Source organism: Rana temporaria, chromosome 7 (assembly GCF_905171775.1).
Source record: "Rana temporaria chromosome 7, aRanTem1.1, whole genome shotgun sequence".
In the NCBI taxonomy this organism is placed as follows: domain Eukaryota; kingdom Metazoa; phylum Chordata; class Amphibia; order Anura; family Ranidae; genus Rana; species Rana temporaria.
In genome coordinates this window covers 95,201,830-95,223,921 of record NC_053495.1, presented here as the reverse complement: position 1 = coordinate 95,223,921, position 22,092 = coordinate 95,201,830, and the positions used below count along the sequence as shown (strand labels likewise).

Sequence of the window (22,092 nt, the reverse complement as noted above, 5' to 3'; positions counted from 1 at the left end):
TGTTGTACTTCTAGTCTGCGGACGTACTCAGTAACTTTTCACCTCAGCAGCAAGCATGAGCGGCCTGTACAGATCCTACCGCCCCCATTTCCCAGCAGCCACTAATAACACGCACGACGTAGATGGGTGTACTAATATGGCCGTGTAACAAACACTCTCTTCATTGGATAGGCGCTACCGACTCTCATTTAAAATGTCGTAGGATTGGCTTCTGTGGATGTATATAATACGGATCCCGCCCCTATTCGGTCTCTTTGCTTCAGTTCCAGCAACAGACGCTCTACACGGCTTTGTCTCTTGTGAGTGTTGCGCCTTAGACGTTAGTGAAGCCACTTTAATGACTTGGGGGTGAGGGCTCAGTCAGCCCGGGGTTTGTTATGTTTATAAGCAGTAGGTTCTGGGAAAATGGCGGACAGCTACAGGGCCATGCTTGCCCGTGTGGTGTGCCCGGAGCGAGGCTGGGCGGAGGTTTTCCTGTGTGCGGCCTTGTGCTGAGCAGTGTGGAGGGGAGTGCTCAGTGTTTATCTTGGTGCAGTAAGGCCCCCTTTCACACAGGTATCTGTATTTTGTGCCCGGAATACAGGTCCTCGCTGGTGAAGCTACCACAAGATCTGTATGAACTGTGCCTAAATACTACTTTGGATGCATATAGCTCTTCTAAGGCGCATCCACACACGTATATGGTACACATTTTCGTTTGTGGATTCAGCTGTGTGGCATCATGGATCTCTATAGTGCCATGTTCAAATGCGTACCTCTGTATGCCGCGTACACAATTTGGTTTGAATGAGCCCTTCCCTATTAACAAGCAGCCTGTGCACACCATACCAGCAACTGTCTGAAATCCCTCCAATGGTATGAGTCCTTGTCTAGTGAACATTTGTTAAGCACCAATGACATTGCTCTAAGTGTATTGTGTGTGTGTGTGTGTTGGTGCTGCTTCATAATTGAACTTATCCCTAACAGTACAGGAATTGCTAAGACTTCCAGTGCTGGCTCTAATACTGCTCTCCTAATCCTCCATTCACAAAACATCTTGTGTTCTCTTTACACAATGGCAGTCTCTGACACTTCCAAATTCAGATGTTTTGCCTCCTATCAACAAAAGCCAGTTCAGCCGACAGATTCTTGTAGCTGTTGAAGACGGGTACATTTGTTGCAAGCACCACATAGATGCAATGGGGCCTGAGTGTCCAAATCTAGTGTCTTTATAGCTGAGCTTCCTCCCCTGCAGCTGTCACAGTGCAGTGGCTGATCAGTTTTGTACCTGGGTGGATGGAGCCCTTAGCGGTTCAGACTAGTTGCCAATCAGGTCTGCTTCCCTGTGGCAGTGGGCAGATCCACAGTCTGCTTTTGACTGTAGAAACTCCTTGCTGCCAAGCACAAAGAGTGGCCCTGATAGGCAACTAGTCTATTGGCTTCCCTTTCAGGCACTGTCGGCGTTGATTTCTGGGAACCCATTTGCTGTGAATCTGACGGCATCCTTGACAGTGAGGGGGTAGAGCTGGCAAACGTGTCTCCAACAGTGTACAGAAACGGCACTCTTCCTGTTAGGCAAGTTAAAGCGGGAGTTCACCCATTTATTAAATTTTTGCCCTTGTCCCCTTAGATTCCTGCTCGTTGTGTCTAGGGGAATCGGCTATTTGTAGTAAAACATGAGCAGTACTTACCCGTTTTCGAGATGCATCTTCTTCCGTCGCTTCCGGGTATGGGTCTTCGGGAGCGGGCGTTCCTTCTTGATTGACAGTCTTCCGAGAGGCTTCCGACGGTCGCATCCATCGCGTCACTCGTAGCCGAAAGAAGCCGAACGTCAGTGCGGCTCTATACTGCGCCTGCGCACCGACGTTCGGCTTCTTTCGGAAAATCGTGACGCGATGGATGCGACCGTCGGAAGCCTCTCGGAAGACTGTCAATCAAGAAGGAACGCCCATTCCCGCAGCCCATACCCGGAAGCGACGGAGAGGATGCATCTCGTAAACGGGTAAGTACTGCTCATATTTTAAAACAAATAGCCGATTCCCCTAGAGAAAACGAGCATCCATCTAAGGCTAAAAAGTGTCCTCTAAGGGTGAACCCCCGCTTTAAAGTTGGTCTTGCCTCTTGTGATATCTATGAACTGGAGGCAATGCTGTTTGACTTTAATGCGTCAATAGTACCCATTTTAAGTGGTGTGGCACTGTTGATCACTACTTGCATCAGCTGCTCGTGTCAGTAAATTAATTTATTGATACATTTTTGAAAAAATATGTAAAGAATTTTCTCCTGGAGAGTAACTTAAGTTTGTATTCACCAGTTTGTTTAGGCAGAATTTAATACAATGTATATTAGGGCCCTTTCACACTGGTGCGTTTTTGCGGTAAAAATGGCGCTATTAAAACGCTCCCCATGCCCCCTCCATTGAAATGAATTAAAAAACGCGGTAAAAATGGAGCAGTAAAACACAGCGTTTTTACCGCGTTTTTAATTCATTTCAATGGGGAGCATTTTAATAGCGCTATTTTTACCGCAAAAACGCACCAGTGTGAAAGGGCCCTAAAATACAAGTAGAAACCCCTTAAAGCAACCCTAAGTAAAGCGCCATCTGTAAAGTGAGACAGAAAATGCCCTTTCCTGCTGCAAGTCCTGAGAATTTTTCATGTGGCGCCCACAGGGAAACACTTCTAGAAGTTGGTTTCACTGCAGACTTTTTAGTGGCAGGGTTGCTTTTTAACTCCTTTGTACTTGGGGCATTTTTATACCCATTTGTCTAGTCGGTCATGAAAGATTTTGCTTTTGTGGGTTTTTGTCAAGCAGGGCTTTTTGGTTTGTATTTTTACATAGCCTAAGTTTTATTGTAGTGTAAAGCGCTGAGTGCAGTTGTGCTCACCCCTTTCTTAAAATCGGACCCAAATTAAACCCTCGCCTTGTAAAACAACCTGTTCAGTTTAAAATAGAAATGAGAGGCAAAGTGTGTGTAAAAAAAACACTCCCAATTTATTAAACATGGTATGCTTGCCTGCTCTGTGCAATAGTTTTGCACAGAGCAGCCCTGATCCCTTTTTGGTCTCCCACCAGTGGTCCTAGCTCCCCCCCCCCTCTTGCTGTGGGGCGATCAAGCAAGCTCGCTCCAGAGACGTGCGATGTCCATTCACACAACATGCGGCTCGGCCTTGACCCCTAATCTCCTCACTGTGATGGACAGCAGGGGCCGATGCTCCCGCTGCTTTGAGCCAATGAGGAGTGAGACCTGGAGAGCTGCTGCATTTATCCACATTGATGGATGTGGCTTAGGTAAGTATAGGGGGGGTGGGGGTATAGGTTAGATGAGTGGGGACCTGCACCCAGGTTTTTTACTTTAATACATAGAATTCCTTTTTATTTTTGAAGGTAAAAGCTGCAGGTCTGTCATTTCTTTGTCACAATGCACTTTTGCAAACATGTCAGCAGAGAAAGCTGCATGTGGGTGTTTATTTTTTTGACTCATTCATCCATTTCTTGCAGTTTCCCCATCGTAGCTTCAGGGGTGTTTAACAATGTCCGGAGGTCTGGATGTCCTGCAAATGAAAGAGGAAGATGTCCTCAAGTTCCTGGCTGCAGGAACTCACTTGGGTGGCACTAACCTCGACTTTCAAATGGAGCCATACATCTACAAAAGGAAAAGTGATGGTAATACAAAATGTTAATTTCCTAAAAGCTAATAGTGTTAACTTTTGTTCAGCACACTCTTAAAGCTCTGAGATAGGCTGAGTTTCAGCCGATGAACTCGAGAGTGTCGGAAGTGTGCAACAGTAACATGACAAGATTTTCGCTAACACCGCCAGAGCTTTCTGCTCAATGACCGGAGTTTGATAGTGATCTATGTCACATTCATTATGTAATGGACTTGGGAAAACAACTTTGATTGTCGAAGCTGTGGCCATAAAAGGCAAATAGAGGGCCAGTTACTAGTATTGCCTGCAGACTCCCTGTTATGCACTCTAAAGACCACCATCTTGGTGGGTGCAGGTCTGTATGTCAAAGCTGTCCTGACTAGTGATCTGATGAGGTAGCAAAACCACCAAAAAATGGTATATATGAAATGCGCTGCACTGAATGAAAATAAATTAATCCTAACTGGTGCTTCATATCGTATGCGCTATACACCTTCTATATATCTATTACAATACATAATTGTACCGCGTGAATACAATCAACAAATTATCACTTTAATATAAAAATCACAGTGCATTTCCAAATGTAAGCATAGAAAATCAAAACATGAAGGGAATATATTGCAATGGTGTCCCTAAATTACATATAATATTGTCAAATATATGAAGTCATAAAAATACACTGCTGCCAAAACAGTTGTGACCTCCAACTTTCCCAGGGGACACATGATCACCACCTTGGATATACCTTTTGTAGCAAAAGGTCATGCAGAGATTTTCCCAGTGTGAACAGCAAACACTGCGCCTAACATCCGGCAGCTTTATTATAAAGACAAGTTACTCATGTATTCAGGTTGCTCTAGTGACTAAGGAAAACTCTCAAGGGCTAGTTAAGTGAAAATTCACACTACAATCCCCTCCAGGCAGTCCCATGCAGCACAATCTCATTGTTCTTCTGACTAGTTTAATCACACCTGACCTTAAGGACATGGGTTAACCTCTGATGGTATGATTATGTCAGATTTTTGCTGAAAGTGGTACATTGTTTCGCATGGAAATTTGACGTTCTATATTGTAGGCCTGTAATTCTTAGAAATCACTTAAATCTGTCCAAACAAGAGTCTAGTAGACATTCCGGCTATGATGTTTGAAACATGAAATCATAAATTATACTATAATGACTATAAATAACAATATGTATTCAATAATTTAATAAAATCAAAAACAGACATTTGCTCAGTTGCAGAATTGTCACTGTCATTCCTTTCTGAGTTTGACAAATTTCCCCACAAATCACTATCGCTCAATTCTGCAAGTGATTAATTTACGTCAAAAGTACTTTTAGACCAGCTAGAAAACTCTAAAGGGACACTGGTTGCTATGGACAATCTCAAGTTTTCAGGCAGAAAGAAAAGTATTTATAATGTTAAAACTGCATGCAGGGCACTACACAAACCACTAGGGCCAAAAGGATGTGAAATTATTTGATACAGTACAGTAATCTGTAAGATTAGTGTACTGTATGTGTAATGTGTTTTTCACTTTTTTTGAATTTGGCGCAGAGCTCCGTACCTGTGCGTCGCAAAGCTCGTCAAGAGCAGAGCTCGGCACTGTGATTGAGCAGAGACATCGCAGGATCCTGGGGGCAAGGTAAGTAAGCTGTGCATGTATCCTGCAATGCTGTGTGGTTTGGCAATTTTTACTGAAAATTAACCCTGAGCCACACTCGGGAATTCCACTAGGGAGGTTAAGGAGATATTGTGTATTTATGCACACTTATTATTGTGTATTTTGCAACACTATAGGTCACAATCTGGAGGTGGCACCAGAGTATATCCACTTGCCAATTGTGCACTGAATCTACTGTGACAGTGCGGGCTGGCTGCGTAGAATTGTGTGTATGCGAGTCTGCATTTCATGGGGGTGGGGGGCGTGTGCACCCAGCTGAGCTGTGATTTCTCATGGCACATGCTGATCACCAGCACCTGCCAATTGCCTCTCCTTCCCCAAGCACAGCATATTTAACACCTTGATCGCTGTAGATGTTAACCCCTTCCTGCCCAGTGCCATTAGTGACCATTCATATTGGCACTGGTGTAATTTCAGTGACGGTTTCAGTGACGGTTAGTTCCCAGTGTCAGATTGGCTGTCCTGCTACAAATAGCTGATCGCCATTTTCTTTTGTATAAAAAAAATTCTAATATCTATACCAATGTTTTCTCAATGCCAGTCCTCAAGGCACCCCAACAGGTCATATTTTCAGTATTTCCTTAAGATAAAACGGCTGTGTTAATTACTAAGCCAGTGAAACTGATCAAATCACCTGTGCAAAATAATGGAAAGCCTGAAAACATGACCTGTTGGGGCACCTTGAGGTCTGGAGTTGAGAGAAACGCTGATCTATACCATAGTTTGTAGACACCAACTTTCTCACAAACAATATACACTAGATATATATATATATTTTGTATAGCAAAGATTTTTTTCAGGCATAGCATTGCATGACTGCGCAATTGGTAGTTAAAATAATGCAGTGCCGCATAGAAAAAATGGCACGGTGATGAAGTGTAAAACCTTCTGTAGATGAAGTGGATATTTGACTTCACATATTGCACAAGAATATTGGGTGTAATTTTGTTTGCAAAACGCTGCCTTCAAGTTTTTTTATGTTCACATTGGGAGAGCTGTTGCATTTCTCTCAATACTTTCAGTATCCATGCAACCTAATGACATCACCCTTGCTTTAGTTTTACATTTAAAAAAATCCTAATGTGTTCTATTTAATGTTCCAAAACTATTGACTTGCCAGCTTTTTTTCCACACATTGCAGATACATTTGTATTAATACTTTTTTAATGTGCTTGTTAGGTATTTACATTATAAATCTGAAACGGACATGGGAAAAGCTTCTGCTTGCTGCACGTGCCATCGTAGCAATTGAAAACCCAGCTGATGTTTGTGTGATTTCCTCCAGAAATACTGGCCAGGTATACTTTTACTTATTACTGTGCAGTAGTGATGGTAATACAAAATGTTAATTTCCTAAAAGCCAATAGTGTTTACTTTTGTTCAGCACGCTGTTAAAGCTCTGAGATTAGGTTGAGTTTCAGCCAATGAACTCTAGAGTGTCGGAAGCGTGCAACAGTAACATGACAAGATTTTCGCTAACACTGCCAGAGCTTTCTGCTCAATGATCAGAGTTTGATAGTGATCTATGTCACATTCAATAATATCAAAGCTGTCCTTTTTTTGGTGCTTTTTGAAGAAATGCAGAACCGTTCATTTAACATGGTTTCGTATGAGACATGTTCACATATATGCTTATTTTCAGTCGCTGCATATTCGGAAAGGGTCAGACCTTTTTCAATGCAAAACTGTTTTTTTTTTTCCCCAATAGACTATAATGGAGAAGCTGCAGAAAAGCATGTAGTGTGATTTTGAAGCAACCTTTTTTTATTCATTTAAATCTCGAACTGCATAGATGTGAACAGAGCCTTATGCTGGCTATACACGTATCAATTTACTGATGAGAATATTCATATGAAAAATATTTACATTCGCTGAATGTTTGAGAATTTCTTTTGCTTTTAACATTCCGTTTTAACCCTTTCACGCCGAGCGTACGCATATATGCGTCTTCGGCTTTCAGGGGTTATACCGGGATGATGCCCGCAGCTGCAGGCATCATCCCGGTACCGTTGTTTAGAGCCGGAGATTGGCTATCCAGGCATAACCAATGCGGCTAAAAGCCGCTCGGTTGTTATGTCGGAGGAGCGGGAGGGGACATCCCCCCTCTCGCCGCACTGACCGGGCCTCCCATCCCACCGGGGGGGACCCGATCCTCGATCCGACACCTCCAGTGTCCAGGCGAAGACTGAAACAAAGCCATAAACGGCTTTGATTTCAGTCTCCGCAATGTAAACACGGAAGCAACATCATGACGTCACTTCCGGGTTTATCGGCTGCCAATGGCGCTGGATTTAAATACACAGTATTCAGAATCGCAGTTTTCGGTGATCTGAATACTTTGAAGTGCAAAGGAGGGATTGAGGGTCTTTTAGATCCCTCCATAAAGAGTACCTGTCACCACCTATTACAAGGGATGTTTACATTCCTTGTGACAGCAATAAAAGTGATCAAAATGTAAAAAAACACATTTATATTTTATAAAAATAAGAATTTTTTATTTTAAAGCGATACCCTCCCCGCGAGCTTGCGCAACAAAGAAAACGCATACTGAAGTCACGCCCGCATATGAAAATGGTGTTCAAATCACACATGTGAGGTATCGCCGCGATCGTCGGAGCAAGAGCAATAATCCTAGCACTAGACCTCCTCTGTAACTCTAACCTGGTAACCGTAAAAAAGTTTAAAGCGTAGAGATTTTTAGTTTGTCGCTATTCCACGAGTGCGTGCTATTATAAAGCGTGACATGTTTGGTATCTATTTACTCGGTGTAACATTATCTTTCACATTACACAAAAAAATTGGGCTAACTTTACTTTTTAATTTTTTTTTTAAATCCTGAAAGTAAATTTTTCCCAAAAAGTTGCGTTTAAAACACCGCCGCACAAATACCGTCCGACATAAAATATTGCAATAATTGCCATTTATTCTCTAGATTCTCTGCTAAAAAATATATATATAATATTTGGGGGTTCGAAGTAATTTTCTAGCAAAAAATATGGATTTTAAGTTGTAAACACCAAATGTCAGAAATAGGCTTAGGCATGAAAGGGTTAAAAGGAATGTAATTTCTGAACGAAAACATACTGTCAAATTCCTATGAGCAGGAATTCTGTTCTGCTTCTTCAAATCTTCCCGTCGCTAACAGACGTTGCTTTTACCCCACTTAAAAAATCTAACGTTCTTAATTACTTTTTTGAAGGAAGACATTGTGTTTTCCAATGAGGAAAGGGGCTGAGTCACACCTTTGTGAATGGACATGTAGAACAGTAGCTTTGAAGCAAGCCTGCTTGGGTGCCCCCATAGCAAACAGTTTGCTCTGGAGTCACTTGGCAGAAGGGACGGAAAGAGAGATTTGGGCTGTGCCAAACTTTAAAATGCACAATACTTGCCTGCTCTGTGCAAAAGGAAAACATGCCTTTTTAATCCTTTTAAAATGCCCTTAACCACTTAAGCCCCGGACCAATATGCTGCCTAAAGACCCAAGGGGTTTTTACAGTTCGGGACTGCGTCGCTTTAACAGACAATTGCACGGTCGTGCGACGTGGCTCCCAAACAAAATTGGCGTCCTTTTTTCCCCACAAATAGAGCTTTCTTTTGGTGGTATTTGATCACCTGCGGTTTTTATTTTTTGCGCTATAAACAAAAATAGAGCTACAATTTTGAAAAAAATTCAATATTTTTTGCTATAATAAATATCCCCCAAAAACATATATAACATTTTTTTTCCTCAGTTTAGGCCGATACGTATTCTTCTACCTATTTTTGGTAAAAAAAAATCGCAATAATCGTTTATCGGTTGGTTTGCGCAAAATTTATAGCGTTTACAAAATAGGGGATAGTTTTATTGCATTTTTATTTTTTTTACTACTAATGGCGGCGATCAGCGATTATTTTTTTTTTATTTTTATTTTTTTCGTGACTGCGACATTATGGCGGACACTTTGGACAATTTTGACACATTTTTGGGACCATTGTCATTTTCACAGCAAAAAATGCATTTAAATTGCATTGTTTGTTGTGAAAATGACAGTTGCAGTTTGGGAGTTAAACGCTGTAACATTTAGGGTTCACTTTGTGTGTGTTTACAGCTGTAGGGGGGTGTGGCTGTAGGACTGACATCGATCGAGTCTCCCTAATAAAAGGCATCACTCGATCGATGCGCTGCCATAGTGAAGCCGTGTTTACATACGGCTCTCCCCGTTCTTCAGCTCCGGGGAGCGATCGCGACGGGGCGGCTATAAACGAATAGCCGCGCCATCGTCCCGGATCGCTCCCCGAGGCTTGCCGACCGCCGCATGTACTGGGGGGGGGGTCCCGATCGGACCCCCGACCCACATCAAGCAGAGTACGTACATATGCCTGTCCGTGCCATTCTGCTGACGTATATGTACATGAGGAGGTCGGCAAGTGGTTAATCCACAATGGCTTCTTACTGCAGCACACTGTTAAACTTTCTCAGAAAAGCAACAGGTCACTACCAGAATCAATAACTTTATTACCGTGGAAATTGAATTTTCAGCAAGTCGGTGGTGGCCTTTTAAATTTGGAGGGAATTGACTGCCCAATGTTGGATACACAGTTTAAAGTAAATTTGTTGGCTCTAATCTAAGGATTGTACTTCTGTCAATCCAGCTCTTAGATTAACACCATACTGCCAGGTTGGTAACCATTTTGCTGCAGTTTAGCAGTACAGGTTGGGCCACTTTCCTGCCAACAGCCTTGCGATTTGACTAACCAGCAGCCTGAGCTCATCCTTCTCCAAACTCTTTACTGTGAATATGTATACATATATTGAATATCTATCACTTAAGCATAATACATAAAACCCATTAAAGCATTAACCTAAGGCTTGACCTTGTCTTGATTTTATTCCAGAGGGCTGTTCTGAAATTTGCTTCTTCCTGTGGGGCCACCCCAATTGCTGGTCGCTTCACACCTGGTACTTTCACCAATCAGATTCAAGCTGCTTTCCGTGAACCACGCCTGTTGGTTGTGACTGACCCACGCGCTGATCATCAACCACTTACTGAGGCATCATACGTCAATATTCCTACTATTGCTCTCTGCAATACAGATTCACCTCTACGTTATGTGGATATTGCCATCCCCTGTAATAACAAGGTGAGAGAACAAATGTCCTTTGAACGACGGCACACGTTTTACTTCTGTTTTTGCACACTGTTAGAACTTGGAGATGAGGTCAATTCTGGCCTGTGAACTCTTGAGTGTAGGAAGTGTGCTATATAGACATGGCAGGTTTCACACCAGTAGTAGCATTTCTGCTTCGGTGACTGGAATTTGAAGACAATTGTCATCTTGCCACATTTTATGGAATGTTAATGAATGCTGTAAAAGCACTTTGTAGCAAAAGTGTTTATGTTGGAAACTATTGGATGTGTTCTACTGTTTGGGTCCCATAATTGATGCCCACCACTGTACAAGCAATGCAGGGTCACATTTGTGGAAAAGCGAACTTGCCACCTCCTGTCCTAAACCTGAGAAATATTTCCTCTGCCATGGCTGACTTTTAAACAAAATGTTGAAGGTGGAGAGGTACAGTGACAACATGATCTCTATCTTGTCATATTGTATTCAATAAATGGCGACTCCCTGTAGTCAATGTGCAGTTGCTCGCATATGACCTGGAAGATTACAACCATTGAGGTAGCACCAATTACTACAGTTAATGTGCTTTCCCAGCTGTCTGTCGCATGAGATGATCCATAGTGCAACTGATGACATGTCAACTTGGACCCCTCACACTGTTGGTGGTAAAGCGGTGCTTTTCAACCGCTAGCAGTTGAACAATGGGTTAAAAGCGCCTGTTGCGGCCCTGCCAAAGTGCTTTGCAGGTGCTTTGGCAGCGCTGCCTATTGGATTAAATGGGCAGGGTATTTTGGTGCTCTCAAACTTTCACACTGGGGAGGCTTGAGAGGCGCTTTACATGTGCTATTTTTTTGCGCTAGAACACCTGAAAAGTGCCTTCAGTGTGAAAGGGGTCTTGCTAAAGTGCTGCCTGTGGACAACTTGATATAATGTAGTGTTTAAGTCTGGACATGTATGGTATCGATTTACCCAATATAACCTTTTATTTTACCAACAAATTGGTTATTTGTGGGCACTAAAATAAACTTGCGCATATTTGCTGAAATTGATTTAACAGTAGTGCAGCTGTGTAACAAACCGTCACAATTTTATTCTACAGGGTCTCTGCTTCTAGAAACCTGGAACTAACCTATATTTATACTCGGACAACTTAAACAAACGTATAAAAATAGAGAGCAAACTCTATGGACCACATTTTTCTGCCATCACTGTTTTTGTTTAACTGTAGAACTGTAATGTAGAACACTTGTATTTCATGAATTTGGTTAATGTGTTTCTTCAGGGTGCCCATTCTGTTGGTCTTATGTGGTGGATGCTTGCTCGTGAAGTTCTGCGCATGAGGGGAACAATTTCCCGTGAACATCCATGGGAAGTCATGCCTGATCTCTATTTTTACCGGGATCCGGAGGAGGTATGGACAGATGCTTCTTGTAAAGCTGAAAATGCTCTACATGCAAATCGGTATACTTTTGCAGCTACAATGTTTAACAGTAAAAGGAGTAGAAAGTGTTGCAATGTAGACAACAGTTGTAGCAATGGTCCTGCGCCAGCATGTTCTGGCATCACTCCTGTTTATGTGCAGGAGTTAATCATCCAGACATTCAGATCGACCTGAGCTGTTCATGCACAGCTCAGTTTACAGTGCTAGAGGATGTGGAGCAGGTAGGGGCATTTTGATTCAGAAGAGACCTTGGATGGCTCCTGCATTAAAAGCGCGTGTGTGTGTGTGTGTGTGTGTGTGTGTGTGTGTTTTTTCAGCAAGACTTCAGTGCTGCTTTAAGACCTCATGCACACTAAACGTCTTTACTAGTTGCAGAAAAACATCTGAAGCCAAAAACGGCAAACACCCCAGCTTATTCTGTGTCCATGCACACAAGCTGTTATCGGCAATTTTTGGCAGGGGTGTTCTGGGTTTTCTCCAGACAGAGAACTAGTGGGTTTTAAGGAGTTTTCGGCTGTAAAACCTGGTTCACATTGATGCGATTTGACATGTCAAATCGCATGCCAAATCGGCGGTAATGGCAGCATCTGAGTCAATACCCAAAAGTAGCTTCTGTACTACTTGAAATTTTGGGGCGCAATTTCCACTGACATCTGTCCTAAGTTGGGACTGACATGCGGAATGGAATTTTCATTCCTGCAATCATTGTGAACCAGGGCTCTAGCTGATAAAAGCAGCTACAATGTGTTTATCAGCGCTTTTGAGTCATAAGCTTTTGTGGAAGTAGCGTTTTGCTAAACGCTACTGCAAAAACACTGCCAAACTCATTCTACAGCTAATGCTATTGCAGTTTTTATAACGTCCAATGTGCATGAGGCCCAAGTTGGCTCAGCTGATTTTTTTGGGTTCTGTGCTTGTATGCGGGATTAGATTATCCTGTTTTCCAAAGGGTCATTTTTAATTGTTTACGTTTCACTCAGATTGAGAAGGAAGAACAGGCTGCTGCAGAGAAGGCTACTACCAAGGAGGAATACCAGGGTGAATGGTCTGCAAATGTTCCAGAGTTTCCTCAGCCTGAAGTTCCTGACTGGTCAGAAGGAGTACAAGTCCCATCTGTGCCCATTCAGCAATTTCCTGCAGGTATGATGATTACAACTAGGCTTTTTTTATTTCCTCTATTTAAATTTTGATCTGTGAATTAAACTTTTTTTTCTTTTTTCCTCGCCCCCTCAGAGCGTACTGAGATCCCAGCCACAGCAGCAGCTGCCGCAGCTGCAGCTCCCAAACCTGCAGGTAATGCATTTGCTTAATTAGGTTTGATAGAAATTGGTGGAAATAACTTTGCATTCAGTGTTTCAATTTGTGCTAAAGTGACAATTTTTTACTTTTTTTTTTTTTTCCCCCCCTCACTAACATTCACACTCAAATGTCATGAGGGAAACCTGCATTCTGTGCCATTTTCCTGCACTGCATTCAAATTGCATTGCAACCTACAGCATGTGTCTGTGCATTTCCAAAAGTTCATGCACTATTTTTGGTGCAGTGTAGCTTCAATCTCACTGCATGTTAATCGCACAGGAACACCATGTGATCCTTTGCAATTCATATGAGTTGCTTGGGAATGGGTACTTAAAGTATTTTTAAAACTACTTTCTTAGTTTTGTTTAAAATAAGGATACTTTCTTTCTCTGTGCAGTGGTATTGCACAATGCAGCCCCTTAGATTTTGGCTTCCCAAACCAGTACACGCCACTCATCTGTGTGCTATGGCAGCACATCTGCGGGTGTGCTCCTGAGCTGAGATGCATCCATACAGTGTGGCTTGGTCATGCCCTACTTATCACAGAATTTGACTGACAGCAGGAGGAGTCTGAAGATCAATAGATCTGCAGCCAGATACAGTGCTGCATTAATCGGTCGCTGTACTAAAGCATGAAGGTTAAACTTGGACTGTTAAACCCCAACTTCAGCCAAAAGGTTTGTGGTATAGGTTTGTATAGTACTCCAGCAGGCATTTTAAATTTCCCCAGTGCCTGCCACAAATCCAGGGAATAGACAGGTTGCAGCGAAGGACTGCTTTGTCACTACCACTCTGTGCCATCAACGCTTGACAACTGTAGTCTGTTTGCTGCAACGCAATTCTAGCTCAGAATTTTTGCAGTGATTGGTGGCTTGTAAACTAAAATGTCTGAAGTGAGCTTCCCTGCAGGTGTGCAGCAGAGATCTGTATGCTGCTCAGCTTGCAATAGAAAATTTAGTAGTATTAGCTTAATACTACATTTACTGTAACTAGTCACAAGCCTACAGCTGGCCATAGATGGATTTATTTTTTCTGAGCCAGCTGGCTGATCAAACAGATTCCCCCATCCACACATTCAAGGTGGATGGGAAAATCCCCCTGTTGTGCTATTGTATACTGGTAGGACTCTGCTGCCAGAATACATAGGTAATGCAGCCCATTAATGCAAATATACAGATGGTCCCATTCAAGAGAAATGGATCACTAAATCAACTCTTCTCGAACAGGAATGGTTATGCTTAAATCTGCTGAACTGGACAAATTTAAATCCATGTAGAACCAACTTAAAACTGACCTCCGGCTTTTGCTACACTTTGTTTGGGCCAAGCTGTCCCTTGTGAACTTGTGAAACCATTGGATATGCTGTATAAACTGTTTGTAGCTGAGGCCACATACAGCATACCACACTGTTAAGGGTTTGAGCTGATACTCTGTCTCGTACCCAGAACACACTAGAGCAGTGGTTTTCAACCACCCCCCTTCTATCCATTTACAGGGATGGAGGCCTATGGTAGTTCTATCATATGCCTCATGTAAAGTCCTAACCCTATGCCCCCCCCCCCTTTTTTTTTTTTTTTTTTCTTTACATTATCCAGGGATGGAGATGCGTTTCAGGAGTGGAATAAAGTGCCTCCACAGATCTACCACTGACAGTTTAATTCTGCATTGTTTTTTTTTTTTTTTTTTACTAGCTGACCCAAGTTGATGTGGTCCGCCTTTGGTTTGGTTCCACTCTTGTATTTCATTCGTTTTTTTCCGGTGCTTTTTTTTGCTAGACCAACTATAGGTAGGGGCATGGTCAGGTGATCACCTGCCCCTTATCTATTGATTAGCACTCCTGTGCTCCTATTGAGGAGACTTTAAAATTCATAGTTAGGACTGCAGTAGACAGAGTGCCTTGACAGGGCCTGCAGCTTACACAGGTATTTGCAAATGCATGCAACTAAACCTGTTTTTAATGCCTACAGGTTAATTTGGTTTATTGCTTTTTTGGTTGGTAATTTTGAGCCTGGCTATTATGGAAACATTTTTTATATTTTCTATATATATATATATATATATATATTGCATACTGCTAAGCGTGTATCATTTTAAAGTCCCAAAACATCCCCTCCTTCTGAGACAGGAAGTCTTGGCTCAATCCTGGAACACAGTGCAGTATGCAGTCTCGGGTACATTTAGTTTATAACACATTCAGCTGTCTCGCATGTTAGGGAGGGACATATGTTTTGGCCAAGATTAGCTATGTAAAGTGTAGCAAATGCTGGCATTCAGCGTTGAGTCTCTTGGACTAGTGTGATTGTACTAAATTTATATTTTTTCTCCACCCCTTTAGCAGAAGATTGGAGCTCCCAACCAGCTAGCACAGATGACTGGTCTACTGCCCCAACTGCTCAGGCATCCGAATGGGTGGGAACAACTACTGAATGGTCTTAAAAGAAAAAAATCTGGTGTTACCCATGTGCAAACATGGTGAACTTGAAATAAACCTGTTTAAGAAATCATTTCTTTTTTTTTTTTTTCTCTCCTTGGCAAGTGCACCTGTGTCTGGAATGAGTGTATGTATATTGCATTCAAACAATTCTCACAATACATAACATATCTGTTTTGCAAAGACATTCTTGCCAGCCGGCCCCCACACACACAACCTGCCCTCTTCTCAGGGCAGCTAACAAATGCTCTATACCAGCTTTATATAACATAGGCTTGTGTGCTAATGAGGCAATTGAAAACACATGGACAAAGTTCAGTCTCTCCTTTGGGTGAAATTGTAAGTGGTTACACCTGTTAAGGATGTCCTTAAATTACTAACCCAAAAACACACTGTGAGCATGCTCAGAGACATCCAAGTGCTGTTCACACACAAAAAGCAACATCAAAAAAATCTAAGTCCCTGGGCATGCTCAGATTAGGCAGAACCATAAACAACGCTGCAATCGTGGCTGAAAGAATGAGATCTGTGTTTTGTTTTGTTTTTTCCCAGATCTCATGCTTTCCAGCCTGAAGGAGAGATGTGAGGTCTTATTGAATTAAAAAAATAATAATAAAACGCCCCTGTCCCTAGTAGCGAACACGCATATAAGTCCCGCCCACATATGTAAACACTGTTCAAACCACACATGTGAGGTATTGACGCGTGCGTTAGAGCGAGAGCAATACTTTTAGCACTAGACCTCCTCTGTAACTCTAGACTGGTAACCTGTAAAAAAAAAAAAAAAAATCAAGCGTCGCCTATGGAGATTTTTAAGTCCTGAAGTTTGGCGCCATTCCATGAGTGTGTGCAAAATTAAAGCGTGACAAGTTAGGTATCCATTTTTTCGGTGTAACATCTTTCATATTATCACCAAAAATTGGGCTAACTTTACTGTTTTGTTTTTTAACCACTTGAGCCCCGGACCATATTGCTGGTCAATGACCGGGCCACTTTTTGCGATTCAGCACTGCGTAGTTTTAACTGACAATTGCGCGGTTGTGCAACATGGCTCCCAAACAAAATTGGTGTCCCTTTTTCCCACATATAGAGCTTTCTTTTGGTGGTATTGGATCATCTCTACGGTTTTAATTTTTTGCGCTATAAACAAAAATAGAATGTCAATTTAAAAAAAAAAAAATATTTTTCACTTTTAATAACACCAAAAATATAAATTTTTTTCCTTAGTTTAGGTCGATACGTATTCTACATATTTTTGGTAAAAAAAAAATTGCAATAAGTGTTTATTGATTGGTTTGTGCAAAAGTTATAGCATCTACAAAATAGGGGTTTGTTTTATGGCTTTTTTTTTTTTTTTTTTTTTACTAGTAATGGCGGCGATCAGCGATTTTCATCGGTACTGCGACATTATGGCGGACACTTTTGACACATCTTTGGGACCATTGGTATTTTTATAGCAAGGAGTGCTCTAAAAATGCATTGATTACTATAAAAATGCCACTGGCAGGAAAGGGGTTAACACTAGGGGGCGAGGAAGGGGTTAATTATGTTCCCTAGGTGTGTTCTAACTGAAGGGGGGGGTGAGATTGACTTGGGGAAATGACAGATCGCTGTTCATACATTGTATGAACAGACGATCAGGCATTTGTCCCCCTGACAGGACCGGGAGCTATGTGTTCACACACACAACTCCCGGTTCTCGCTCTGTGAAGAGCGAACGCGGGTGCACGGCAATGATAGCGCCTGCCAGGCACCCGCGTCGGGACCAGGGGCGAGCGGGTGGGTTCCCCTCCAGGGGCAAATCGGGCCCTTAGGCTTGGTCTGGATATTAAGGGGAAAAACCTATGCCAGAAAAACGGCGTGGGGGTTTCTCCCAAGATCCATACCAAACCCTTATCCGAGCATGCCGTCTGGCAGGACAGGAATGGGGGTGGGGGATGAGCAAGAATGCCCCGGGAATGTGATGTCACAAAGGGTGACCACGCCCTATATAAGTTGATGTGCACCGCTCAGACGGCATTACAGCGGGAGAGCTTGTCGTGTCAACATCGCTGGAAGAAGACAGCGGAGAAGCCCTGCCCCCCGCGGGGGAGCCAGGCAGTAGAGGGAACAGAAGACATGCCTCCCTCGTCCCCCCCCCCCCCCCCCCCCCCCATTCCTGTCCGGCCAGGCGGCGTGCTTGGATAAGGGTTTGGTATGGATCTTGGGGGTACCCCCACGCCGTTTTTCGGCGTAGGTTTTCCCCCCTTACGATCCAGACCAAATCTAAGGGTCTAATGTGCCACTGGAGGGGAACCCACGCCGTTTTTTTGTTGGAAATTTGGCGCGGAGTTCCCCTTCATGATCCGCGTAAGCTGAAAACGATTCGGGAATTCACGTGCGCCACCTCAAGCCGCGCAAAGGCTGCTACGCCGCTTGGTATTTACCAAGATTTTGCTTGAATTCCCGCTCACGCATGCGCAGTACACAAATAAACCTCCCCGAGGTTTAGGCGTACGGCGATCGTTTTCAGAAAAATCACTTCCAATTCGGCCCGTGAAAGTTAAACAAACACATGTTACTACACATCCCCCCCCCTAATAAACTCCCGCCCACACACCTTCTATTTACATTTCTAAAGGCCGTGCGCCAGGTCTATAGAGGCGCACCATGCGCCCTCTCCTGGGCGCACTAGGCATTATAGTAAATAAAGAAATATGCTGCTCTGCCAGCGTATTTCTTTAGTAAATGTGAAAAAGGCCTTTGCTCCATGAATCATGGCACAGAGACTTGGTAAATCAGCCCCATTGTATTTCTGAAATGTTTTATGGCTATTCACCAGAAAAAACACAATAGACAAGTATTTAACTTAAATTAAATCTCCATTTATTCTGGATCAAACAATTAAACATGAAGGGCAACAATTGAGCACTCGGCCAAATCTATGCAGACTTTGGAGCCCAAAGGCACATTCCACCATGATAAACAACAAAATCAACAACATGTGGAGTCCCTCTAATTGGGGTCACAATGTTGTCCCCAAATCCCAGGAATCAAAAGCAGCAGCAGATGTCATACATGACCCCAAGCTGTGGTACTACAACAACCTCCGTTTTCTGGCAGATCAGCTTAAAGTCACGGATTCACTTTCTGGTCTTCCTTGCAGCCTTCCTTCCACGGCAGTGTTGCCAACCCCCTCAAGTGAAATTTACTGGCAAGAAGCCTAAAAATTACGAACGACACCAATTTTTTACTGGCACTTCAAAAAAGCACCTAAAATGGCTGTTTATGGTGCTAAACTGTGCAATTTTTTAGTATTTAAACTATAAACATGTTGCTAGTGCTATTAGCAATGTGTTTAAGTTAAACAAAAGTCAAGGGAGAACTCTGCGAACCTTGATGTAGAGGACAATGCCACAGATTACGATCTAACTCTGATGTAAGGAGGGGCTCTGCGCTCCCATTTACATCAGAGTTCCAACTTGCATCAGGGTCCGCAGAGTTCTCCCTTGCGCTATAAGAGGAAATCCTGCAGACTCTGATGTAAAGGGGAACATTGGGAATTCTAATGGGGGGGGGGGCGGGACTCTGGTGACCAGAGATTACCTTCCGCAGAGTGAACACACTAAGGCAGTGTTTCTCAATTCCAGTCCTCAGGCCCCCCCAACAGGTCAGGTTTTCAGGATTTCCCTCAGATGAAAAGGCTGTGGTGATTACTAAGGCAGTGAAACTGATCAAATCACCTGTGCAAAATAATGGAAATCCTGAAAACCTGACCTGTTGGGGGGGCCTGAGGACTGGAATTGAGAAACACTGCACTAAGGTAAGGGGGGTTACTGATATAAGGGGTAAACTTTTATTTCAGTGCCCCCTTACATTATTGTGTTCACTCCCCCCCCCCCTTACATCATTAACCCTTTCTCAGACTGACCTCCTCTCAGGTGCACTGTGCAGGGCTCAGGAAACTCCAGCTTGGCGGCTCTGGTTTTATCTGATAGTTTCTGCTACACAGTCCACACACATCTGACTTCTCTTGTGATCCCCAATCTGGCGGCGCTCCCACTCTTGACTCCTCTACTGGCTCCCACTGCAGATATGATAAAAGATGAGATGGTCAGAGACTGCAGACATGGTACAGGAGATGGTCAGAGACTGCAGACATGGTACAGGAGATGGTCAGAGACTGCAGACATGGTACAGGAGATGGTCAGAGACTGCAGACATGGTACAGGAGATGGTCAGAGACTGCAGACATGGTACAGGAGATGATCAGAGACTGCAGACATGGTACAGGAGATGGTCAGAGACTGCAGACATGGTACAGGAGATGGTCAGAGACTGCAGACATGGTACAAGAGATGGTCAGAGACTGCAGACATGGTACAAGAGATGGTCAGAGACTGCAGACATGGTACAAGAGATGGTCAGAGACTGCAGACATGGTACAAGAGATGGTCAGAGACTGGAGACATGGTACAAGAGATGATCAGAGATTGCAGACATGGTTCAGGAGATGGTCAGAAACTGCAGAGATGGTCAGAGACTGCAGACATACTACAAGAGATGGTCAGAGACTGCAGACATGGTACAGGAGATGATCAGAGACTGCAGACATTGTACAGGAGATGATCAGAGACTGCAGACACGGTACAGGAGATGGTCAGAGACTGCAGACACGGTACAGAAGATGGTCAGAGACTGCAGACATGGTACAAGAGATGGTCAGAGACTGCAGACATGGTACAGGAGATGGTCAGAGACTGCAGACATGGTACAAGAGATGGTCAGAGACTGCAGACATGGTACAAGAGATGGTCAGAGACTGCAGACATGGTACAAGAGATGGTCAGAGACTGCAGACATGGTACAGGAGATGGTCAGAGACTGCAGACATGGTACAGGAGATGGTCAGAGACTGCAGACATGGTACAGGAGATGGTCAGAGACTGCAGACATGGTACAGGAGATGATCAGAGACTGCAGACATGGTACAGGAGATGATCAGAGACTGCAGACATGGTACAGGAGATGATCAGAGACTGCAGACATGGTACAGGGGATGGTTATGCGGACATGATACCCTCATGCGGACAGGATACAGGAGAAATCAGAGAGACAGCAGACAGAGATTGCATACAATGATTTTGTACAATCTCACCATTGCCATTTTTGTCAGGAAACTGCCTGTGCCTGTCTGACAGCACGGTGCACCACAGGTCCACGGAGGACACAGCATACTGATGATGTGGAGATATGATGGTGGACAGAGCACAACAGTCTTTGTCCCTCCCCTGCATGCCAGTGCCACAGCTTCACCCTCCGGGCTCCCAGTGATGTCCTCCTCTCACTTGATATCCCCCCAGCTGTACTCTTCTCCTCCTCCTCACCCATGCTCGGCCGAGTCCTCGAGTGCACTGCATGAGCCACCGGCACAAATATCGGCGACCACCATAGTGTCCCGAGTTCCGAGGGCTGGCTGTACTGCCTTATCAGTGGCCTTGTAATATATATGTATGTACGATACATATATATATGTGTGTATATATATATATATATATATATATACTGACACTGCTGACCAGTGACCACTCCAATACAAAAATACGCCGCTACTCACCACAGTTCCGTATCTCTGCGGTCATGTGATCAGAAACACTGATGAGCCAGGTGAGGAGGAGAGCGGCCCGGGTAGACTCCGGTGAGAGAGGGGCTCCCGATCTATTCAAAAATGGCGCGAGCAACATCATTACGTTACTGCGCATGCGCTGCCCGGCCGAACGCATACGATCCCGGCCAGCTTCGGAACGGCGCATGCGCAGTTGCATAGTCGTCTTGCGGCCATCTTTTTTACGGGCACCGGATGCCCTTAACGGACAGCCCGAAAAGGGGTTAAATTTACAGGCTGTCCGTAAATTTACATACGGTTGGCAACACAGCTCCACGGCCCCTTGCAGGTGGTGAGAATGTGGCAGCAGGAGGAGGAGGAGACTGGGCCGGGGTCACTGAGTTGTGTGTTCTCAGTCAGCAGGCCCCTTCTTCCCCTCTGAATCACAGATGCAAAAATATCCTCTGCCAGGGCCCGTTGTCGCTCATTCATTTTTTGCAGCTGGTCAGCAAGGTAGGTGCTGTAGCCCTCAACAGGGTTAAGGGGGGCCCTCATGATGGAAGCTGCCTTCCTAATGACATGCAGATACTCCTCCTCCAGCTGGGACATGCGCCTCTGTCTTTCTTTTTTTTAAAAGTAATATGGTCTGGCATAGCAATGGCCCCCCTACCCGTGAAGTACTCCATGTATATATCACAGGACTCTCGAGCAGTTCAGGGGGCCAATCCAGTACGGCCAGTGTCCAGGCCAGTAAGGTTCTCTGATGATTGTCTGGCCTCAGGCCCAATGTTTGAAAGGTAGGTCTCTGAATGCCTAATAATTATAATTATGAAAAATGCAGCAGGTAAAAATGACAGTGTTCAGTTTATATTCCGCCATGTGTATGGCTGTCAAATCCTCCTCCACGATCCAC

At 43.8% G+C, this 22,092-nt stretch overlaps 1 protein-coding gene and 3 non-coding genes across 4 annotated transcripts; all 4 read left to right on the top strand.

Annotated features, from left to right (window-relative positions):
- The first annotated feature begins 190 nt into the window (after positions 1–190).
- On the top strand, positions 191–15,668 carry LOC120945503 (40S ribosomal protein SA). Its single transcript, XM_040359688.1, has 8 exons — positions 191–299; positions 3,481–3,645; positions 6,498–6,616; positions 10,194–10,439; positions 11,707–11,835; positions 12,846–13,005; positions 13,099–13,158; positions 15,500–15,668. The coding sequence occupies exons 2-8, from the start codon at positions 3,513–3,515 to the stop codon at positions 15,598–15,600; spliced, it is 948 nt and encodes a 315-aa protein (XP_040215622.1). The 5' UTR covers positions 191–299; positions 3,481–3,512; the 3' UTR covers positions 15,601–15,668.
- Positions 3,694–3,848, top strand: LOC120946352. The gene has a single exon (XR_005750686.1). It is a non-coding gene; the product is annotated as a small nucleolar RNA SNORA62/SNORA6 family (small nucleolar RNA).
- On the top strand, positions 6,699–6,854 carry LOC120946351. The gene has a single exon (XR_005750685.1). It is a non-coding gene; the product is annotated as a small nucleolar RNA SNORA62/SNORA6 family (small nucleolar RNA).
- On the top strand, positions 10,489–10,645 carry LOC120946355. The gene has a single exon (XR_005750689.1). It is a non-coding gene; the product is annotated as a small nucleolar RNA SNORA62/SNORA6 family (small nucleolar RNA).
- Positions 15,669–22,092: the final 6,424 nt, after the last annotated feature.

Bases quoted from the DNA above. Each gene is read 5' to 3' on its own strand.
- LOC120945503 (XM_040359688.1), top strand. From the start codon at position 3,513: ATGTCCGGAGGTCTGGATGTCCTGCAAATGAAAGAGGAAGATGTCCTC. The intron at 6,617-10,193 runs GTATACTTTTAC...ATTTTATTCCAG, and splicing joins CCTCCAGAAATACTGGCCAG to AGGGCTGTTCTGAAATTTGC. The intron at 13,159-15,499 runs GTAATGCATTTG...CCACCCCTTTAG, and splicing joins TGCAGCTCCCAAACCTGCAG to CAGAAGATTGGAGCTCCCAA.